Source organism: Ostrinia nubilalis, chromosome 12, assembly GCF_963855985.1.
Source record: "Ostrinia nubilalis chromosome 12, ilOstNubi1.1, whole genome shotgun sequence".
In the NCBI taxonomy this organism is placed as follows: domain Eukaryota; kingdom Metazoa; phylum Arthropoda; class Insecta; order Lepidoptera; family Crambidae; genus Ostrinia; species Ostrinia nubilalis.
The window spans coordinates 3,845,869-3,853,848 of record NC_087099.1 but is presented as its reverse complement, the minus strand read 5'-3'; the positions used below and the strand labels follow the sequence as shown (position 1 = coordinate 3,853,848).

The window sequence follows — 7,980 nt, the reverse complement described above, 5'->3', positions numbered from 1 at the left end:
TCACATCAGTTCTCTCAAAATCTACATAGTTCTTATTTCTAATCTCGAGGACAAAGCACGAGCATAATTAATGATTAAACGAACTTAAAAAGTGAAGTTCTATCATAATTATGCGAGGACTTTGTCCGAAGAGATTAGAAACCCTCCCACCCGTCTTTAACAATCATATATGTATATTATTAAAAACACAAACCCCCATATTAGTGAAATGATAAAAAATACAAATTACTACTCCAAACTAACTGACGACGGATACCAATGTCAAATAAGATGTAAAGTGAGATACCCACACAAAAAAAAAAAAAAAAAAAAAAATATATCCTCAACTAACAGTGCGTAAACTGGCATCACCGTACGTGATACTACATATTTCTTATTTCTAATCTCTTCGGACAAAGCCCTCGCATAATTATGATAGAACTTCACTTTTTAAGTTCGTTTAATCATTAATTATACAGCCGCAGGCACTCTAATAGACTAAAATATCTAGCCATTAGGACTGAATTGTACAGAAAAAAATGTTTCATAATGGCAATCAAAATATACAATAAGATACCTGTTAACATTTCTGACTTACCTATAAATCTATTTAAAAACAGATTGAAAAATTGGCTAGCAGAGAAATGCTTTTATTCTGTTACGGAATTTTTGAATTATAAATGAAATTTAAACTTAAAAAATGACATGTATTGTATTTATTTGGAGCATTTGACATTATAAAATAATATTGACAATTAATTATGGATTATTATTAATTTCAAAAGTGCTGTTGATACATACTACTCGTACATGGATTTCGCATGCCGTAATTATAAATTTATTATTATTATTGACTATGAATTTTGAAATGGCCTAATAAAAACGGATTATTTATAATATTATGTAAAATGCATGATTTGATAAAACTATTAATTGACTATGAAATTTTTGCATGTCTCGTAGACGAAACATGTTGAACCTGATTGTTTTTATCTGACATCTGTATTGTACCATGTTCCTGTGCAAATAAATGAATTTGAATTTGAATTTGACACCGCGCACAAGGTAGCCTGGCTGTGGCGGCCACTCGAACATGACGGTGTATGGCTGCCCGCGCACTAGGCAGTCAAGAGTGTTCTTATACCGGATTGGCTGCCTAGTGCGCGGGAGCCCTAATACTACAGCTAGCTACAGCAATCTGTAGATTCCAAACATTACGATGTAATTTTATACCAATTACGGGTTTTATTTTAATTTAGGGAACCTTAATCGTCGGCATAAAAGATAACTTCAATAAATTAGATAATCATTGTCGCGGTGGTTGTATAATCGCAAACATGTCACGGAAATTAGTTTATTTCGACATAACTGGGTACAGCGAGCCCATCAGGTATATGTTGCACTATGGCGGGCTGAAGTTTGATGACGTCAGATACAACATGCAGGAATGGCCGATCAAAGAGATCAAGGATTGTGAGTACAATTACTATTATTTTATTCGGGTTAAGCTCATAGCAAACTTATCAACTCGGAAAGGGATCCGACACCGTATCGCCTTTGCAAGCTGTCATCGCCTTTCGCGAGCTGTCAATTGCGAGGCGAGGCGTTTACGTTACAGTGCAGATAAGTGTGCGTTGCAATAAAGAGTTTCATACAAATAATACTGACCGCCTGGAGTTGATACGGTTACGATCCCTATTCGGGCTGATAAATGTGCGACATCCTTCATTCCACTTAATATCTTATTTACTATTTACAAAGAAGATACAAAATACTTCAATCCATTTTGAACCTAGTGCAATGGGCATAAAGTGTTCTCTATATAGTTTAAATAGTGTCTACTTCCAGCTCTACCATACGGCCAGCTGCCAATATACGAAGAAGATGGCCGGGTCCTCAACCAGTCCATAGCCATTGCGCGGTACGTGGCCAGCCAGACCGGTCTATTGCCGACAGACCCGTGGGAACAAGCAAAGTTAGATGCTGCCGTGCTGAACATCTATGACCTTATTAAGAGTAGGTGAGCAGTAGTAAATAATAATATGTCGTAGAATATTGATTGTCATGTAATTACTTAGTAATAATTTTAATAAAACCAAATAATAATAACAACATTAATTTTAAATGTAATAAATTATAATTTGATTTATTGTAAATGTCTAGTTATGTTATAAAATAGTTTGCAGTAAGTAAAAGGAGTTGTATTGACCGTACCGAGACAGGTCGGGCGCTACCTGCTAGCCGGTTTGGGTGGGGATGGCTGTATAAAAGAACGAGCACGACCGTAGTCATGGCATTCGACAGTCTAGAAGCACAGTGCTCCCCCAGTACCCTCCCAGTAGACTCTGCCCACCTCCGCATGGTGGACAGCGAAGTCGAACGTAGAGCCGCCCTCCCTCCGACCACAACCCTAGACCCGACCAACGTCGACGAGGTGCGAACGATAATCAAAGGTTTCCGTCCCAACAAAGCCCCCGGCCCGGACCGTATCTCTAATAGAGTCTTACGCGCCCTGCCCGCCCCCCTAGTATACCTCTTGGTTGCTATTTTCAACGCGGCCATGTCTCACTGCATCTTTCCCGACGCGTGGAAAGAGGCAGAAGTCATTGGCATCCCGAAGCCCGGTAAGAAACTGGCTGACCCCACAAGCTACAGACCTATCAGTCTCTTAAAGACCATGGGTAAGTTATACGAACGTATAATTGTCTCTCGATTAAGAGATTATGTTTTTTCTAATAATCTCTTAATAAACGAACAGTTTGGCTTCCGCGCCTCACATTCCTGCGTACAACAGGTGCACCGCTTAACGGAGCACATACTTAGCGGCCTCACTGCTAAGCCACCCGTAGGGACAGGAGTGCTATTCTTCGACGTAGCGAAGGCATTCGATAAAGTCTGGCACAATGGCTTGATTTACAAGCTTTACGAACTCGGTGTGCCGGACAGTCTCGTGCACATCTTACGTGACTTTTTATCGAATCGCACCTTTCGTTACCGAGTAGATGGCTCCCTCTCCTCCCCCCGCCCCATAAGAGCCGGAGTCCCCCAGGGCTCCGTGCTCTCGCCCATCCTCTTTTCATTGTACGTCAATGACATCCCCAAATATCCGAATACGGATTTAGCCCTCTTTGCGGACGACACCGCACTCTACAAGTCCGGACGTAATCGCAATTACGTCATCTTGGCGCTCCAACGCGCAGTCACACAATTAGGCGAATGGTTCAGGAAGTGGCGTATCGAGGTAAATCCCGAAAAAAGTGCAGCAGTGTACTTTTCTAGGGCTTTGTCTGCGAAACGTCCTCCGGTTCGCACTCGTCCTAATGTCCCCACCCATCTCACCTTATTTGACCAAACTATTCCTTGGAAAAGTGAGGCCAAGTACTTAGGTGTCACTCTCGACCAGAGATTATCGTTCGCTCCGCACCTCAGACGCGTCTTGAGCCGTGCGAACCACTACATCCACCGACTCTACCACCTAGTTGGAAGGAAAAGTAAATTGTCACTTAGAAATAAGTTGACAATTTACAAAACCTGCATCCGTCCAGTGTTGACTTACGCCAGTCCGGTGTTTGCTCACACTTCCTGCACAGACCTTAAGAAATTCCAGACCCTCCAAAACAAATTCTTACGCCGAGCCGCGGATGCCCCGTGGTTCGTGCGTAATACGAATCTCCATAGAGATTTCGAGATCCCATCGATTGATCACTTTATGAAAGAAGCCTCTCGCCGCTACTTTGATAAAGCGATCAACCACAAGAACCCTCTTATCGTTAGCGCCGCCACGTATACACCCCAGGAAAATGTCGCTGCCCAATACCGACGACCTAGGCATGTCCTAGACGACCCGGACGATCCTATTACCGAATTTCTGAACACAGACATCACTGCCTTAAGCACGCCAACTACTCCACAACACAGTAGCTCGTTACACCGTACTCGCCGGCGAGTACGAGGCCCTGCTTTCCATTTCGGACGGTACAGACATGTACCGGGCCGGTTCTCCCCTATCCGTCCCCCGGACACGGCCTGAGCCGAGGTCCGAGCCTACCGTGGCGCCCTCAGGCCGCGTCCGTAGTCCCCTCGATCGGGCCCACTAGAGTGAGCCCGCCGTAGGCTGGACTTTGGTCCAACACCGCGGTGGGCAACCCTCTAGTTGGGTTCGCCACTGATCGGGCGCCTTATGCGCTCGATACGGCCCGATCGCGAACGTCGGTCTGCGACCGACGCGGACGAGCCTCGCCCACAATCGCCAAACGGCTAGAGTACCTTCTGTACTCGCCACTCTGCCCGGTGAAGCTGGAAAAGCTCCTCAAGCTACCAGCGCGCGTCCCTTCAAAAAAAAAAAAAAAAAAGTCATGGCATTCTGGCCTTACCCGCCGCTCGGTATTGTTGTCTCGGTCCTGTGTGTGAGACTGCTCAAATATTATTATTGTTATTATTGTATTCTTACCGAAATACAACAATCTATAGTGTAAAAACTATACATCATTTTATTTAACTTCCTGGTGAAACATAATGTCCTGCCCCTTCTGACCGTTCTCCGACATCAGAAGCGGGATAAAGAAGGCCAGCCCACTTCAATTTTTTTTTCTCCTTTCTGCCGTACAGGCAAAACTCAAGGAACATTATGGCCATGTTTTTAAAATATTTCTAACAACCCTCACGTCAATGTTACTCCGCTAAGTCATTTATCGGCTGTTCTGGAGCCCTTCAAACACCGAAATGCAGAAATAGAAGGCCCGTGTAATTATTTTTTTTCAATTGACTATCACCATGTTCGAAATCACAGGGATGATTACATTACTTTGAAATCTATAGTCACAGGGATGGCTTTCAGAGTTGTGGCACTTGCATACCTACTATTCATGATGCTTTCTTTATATTTGACTAAAATGCACTTGTACTTTTTGGCTTTTATCTTTTATTTTCGTTATAGTAGGTTTTATAAGACAAGGTAGTTTTCAGTTGATGAATATTCATGTTTTACCATAATTATGGTTAAAGGTAGTAGTTTGCAAATTAGTATTACATCCAATCATAAGTGATAATTTAATCTTAACTCAAAACAATTTTTAGTTTGGCTCAGTGGTACAAATAGTATCAAAAAAAAGTGCGCCATTATGAACATGCAATAAATTACGTCACGTGCATTGAGTGAAAAATGTATTGTAAACTATTTGAACCTATCACGGTTCACCACTGATCTGAATATTATCGTGACGGATGTAAATAGACTGAAACTATTAGAATCGCTTAAATAGACTTCCTGAATTCATTATCGGTTTACCTTGTAGTAGGTACTCGTCTAATAGAATACGGGCGGTAGGCTTAAAATAAGATTTTATCTCGGGAAAGTAGCAGCTTTGCCACTTTACACTTGCTTACCTATTCATGATCAATTGAGAAGAATGCCATAGGGTTTTGTACCAGTCTAAAGTTGAAGTCGAGGTACATGCTGTTCACAGTAGCGGTGATGATGATTTTTCTGTAATGGGAACTCGAATTTGCTCTTGAGCTGTAAATCGTAGTGTGTAGTCGATGGGTGATGCACACAGTGTTGTGATAGTACTTAATGGTACAGTTTCAGTAATGGTGATTACTGTGGGAAATGGAGATACTCGAGTGTCCTACGAATTTATTAGTGACTAACATTATTGAAGTGTTACATAGCCCTGGCTACTTTTATGTTCTTAAATGTTAAGTGTCGATTTTAGAAAATACTACATTATTTAATATCCCATCTCGTTAACTACAAGCAGTTTTCTCAATTGTTAGGTCGGATCCGGAATATCGTAGCCGTGGCCTATTAGAAACCGGTATCTGTTCTGAGTAGTCCCTGGGAATTAGGTAGTGCGATAGTTCTGATCATCTGATCACTGAGTTATCAGTGTGATGACGGCAGAGTAAAGGACTGTAAAAGGGCTGTTGATGAAATATATCAGATTAAGTTAACGCAAGAAGCGACAATGGCCGACTCGAGATCAAAGGAACGCTAGTTCGAACCCCGCCGCCGCTTTTCTAGTCAAGCAGCGGCGAGGTTCGAACAGCGTCCCATAGTGCAGTGAACCCACTCGTAGTAATTTGTAACTCGTAATCATTAGTAATTTGTATTGCAAAGGCACGAAGAAAAATTATTAGTTATTCATTTTACCATACGTTTATGGATTTGGATAATTTCTTACATTGAAGACGTCATATTTTTATTCCAGAACTTGCGACATTCTTTTACGCTCAAGACCCAGAAGAGAAGGAGAAACTTAAAAAGCAGGTGCTTGAAGATGTAGATTACTACTATTCTAGATTTGAGAAAGAATTGCATGCGGGTGGTGGATATTTCGGTGGAAAGGTAAGCTGTTTTGTTGTGGAAAACGATTTCTAGTCCAAGAGGGAGGTCTTTGTCAGTCAGTCGGTCACCTTTGAGTTATAAATTATTTAGAAGATTAGTAAGCTAAACTGACGATCTGGTGAAGGTCGTTGGAAGCACCTGGATGCGGGCAGCGCAGGAATGGTCTTTTCGGAAATGCTTAAGGGAGTTCTTTGTATAGACGTTCATTGGCTGAAATGATGATACTTATGATACTTAAGGTCATAGCAAACTTATCAACTCGGAAAAGGATCAACACCGTATCGCCTTTCGCGCGCTGTCAATCGCGAGGTGAGGCGTTTACCTTATGGTGCGGATAAGTGTGCGTTGCAGTATAGAGTTTCATACAAAGAATACTGACCGTCTCGAGTTGATACGGTTTCGATCCCTTTCCGGGTTGATAAATGTGCTACGTCCTTTACTTGTACCTGTATCTCTAGGTGTACACCTTACTTTACCTTTCTTTGTTGGCAGAATTAGTTCCTAATTCGTTATTATCTACTTTCAGTTATCCTGGGCAGACTTCATTTTAGTGAACACTACTGAGCTACTCAACCTACAACTCAATCAGACAGTAAACACTGAGTACCCTGCAATAACAGCTCTTATATCTGAGATATACGCAAACCCAGGAGTCAAGGAGTACTTGGCTAACAAACAATCTTCCGCTCCTGTCAGTTAAAGTTAATACAGTATTTGTAAGTTGTATGGTATATTAAATGATTTTTGTAATTATACGAGTTTATTTTTTATTATTATATTAGCTTAATTATAAGACTTAATTATATACGTCCCAAAGGATAGTGCCAGGGTCTGGACCAAGTGTTGCCCAGAATCAACCCATAGTGCATTTTGTTCTTTAGGCCTATACTAAATAAAGATAAGAATTACACGTAACCGTTAACGTAAACAAAATACTCATCGCAAAATGTGGATATCATTGTCATAAAAATGCAAATAATTGTTACAAAGGACACCGCACACAAGGCAGCCTGGCTGTGGCAGCCAGTCGAACATGACGGTGCACCGTACACCGCGGTGTATGGCTGCCCGTGCACTAGGCAGTCAAGAGTGTTCTTATACCGGATTGGCAGCCACAGCCAGGCTGCGGCAGCCAGGCTGCCTAGTGCGCGGAAGCCCTAAGAGTAGGCGCACACCGTTGATTTTTAGTTGGCCGATAGTTGTGGCCGATTTTAATTTGTGTGAAGAATCGACCAAATTGAATCGGCGTAGTGTGCGCACTCCCATACATGCCTATACTGATCAACTGCCCGACTAAACTATCGGCCGACGAAAAATCAACGGTGTGCGCCTACTCTAATACTACAGTTAGCTACTGCAATCTGTAGATTCCAAACATTACAATGTAATTAACGGTTTAAGAACTTTATTTCTCATAAGAATTAATAATAATTCACTTCCTGAGAAACATTTCAATTTGAATTATTTAAACATAATGAGTTGACAACTAATTACAAACAAAATCAAGGTAGGTAACTATCAACATTTAAACAAAAATAAAAATAATGTGACGGTACACAACAAAAAATTCACAGATCTCGTGCCTCTCACGACCTTCGGAGACATTGGAAATGAATATAGACAAACCAAAAATGTTAAATCACCCCTCTGTCCGT

At 41.7% G+C, this 7,980-nt stretch overlaps 1 protein-coding gene across 1 annotated transcript; it reads left to right on the top strand.

The window, feature by feature from the left end:
- The first annotated feature begins 1,293 nt into the window (after window positions 1-1,293).
- On the top strand, window positions 1,294-7,078 carry LOC135076475 (glutathione S-transferase-like). The gene is made up of 4 exons (XM_063970940.1): window positions 1,294-1,452; window positions 1,828-1,995; window positions 6,189-6,325; window positions 6,852-7,078. The coding sequence occupies exons 1-4, from the start codon at window positions 1,317-1,319 to the stop codon at window positions 7,023-7,025; spliced, it is 615 nt and encodes a 204-aa protein (XP_063827010.1). The 5' UTR covers window positions 1,294-1,316; the 3' UTR covers window positions 7,026-7,078.
- The last annotated feature ends 902 nt before the right edge of the window (window positions 7,079-7,980 follow it).

What these genes read in the sequence shown, in the direction of transcription:
- LOC135076475 (XM_063970940.1), top strand. Translation starts at nt 1,317, where the DNA reads ATGTCACGGAAATTAGTTTATTTCGACATAACTGGGTACAGCGAGCCC. An exon ending in CATCTATGACCTTATTAAGA is followed by an intron (nt 1,996 to 6,188) that starts GTAGGTGAGCAG and finishes TTTTTATTCCAG; the next exon opens with AACTTGCGACATTCTTTTAC. An exon ending in GTGGATATTTCGGTGGAAAG is followed by an intron (nt 6,326 to 6,851) that starts GTAAGCTGTTTT and finishes ATCTACTTTCAG; the next exon opens with TTATCCTGGGCAGACTTCAT.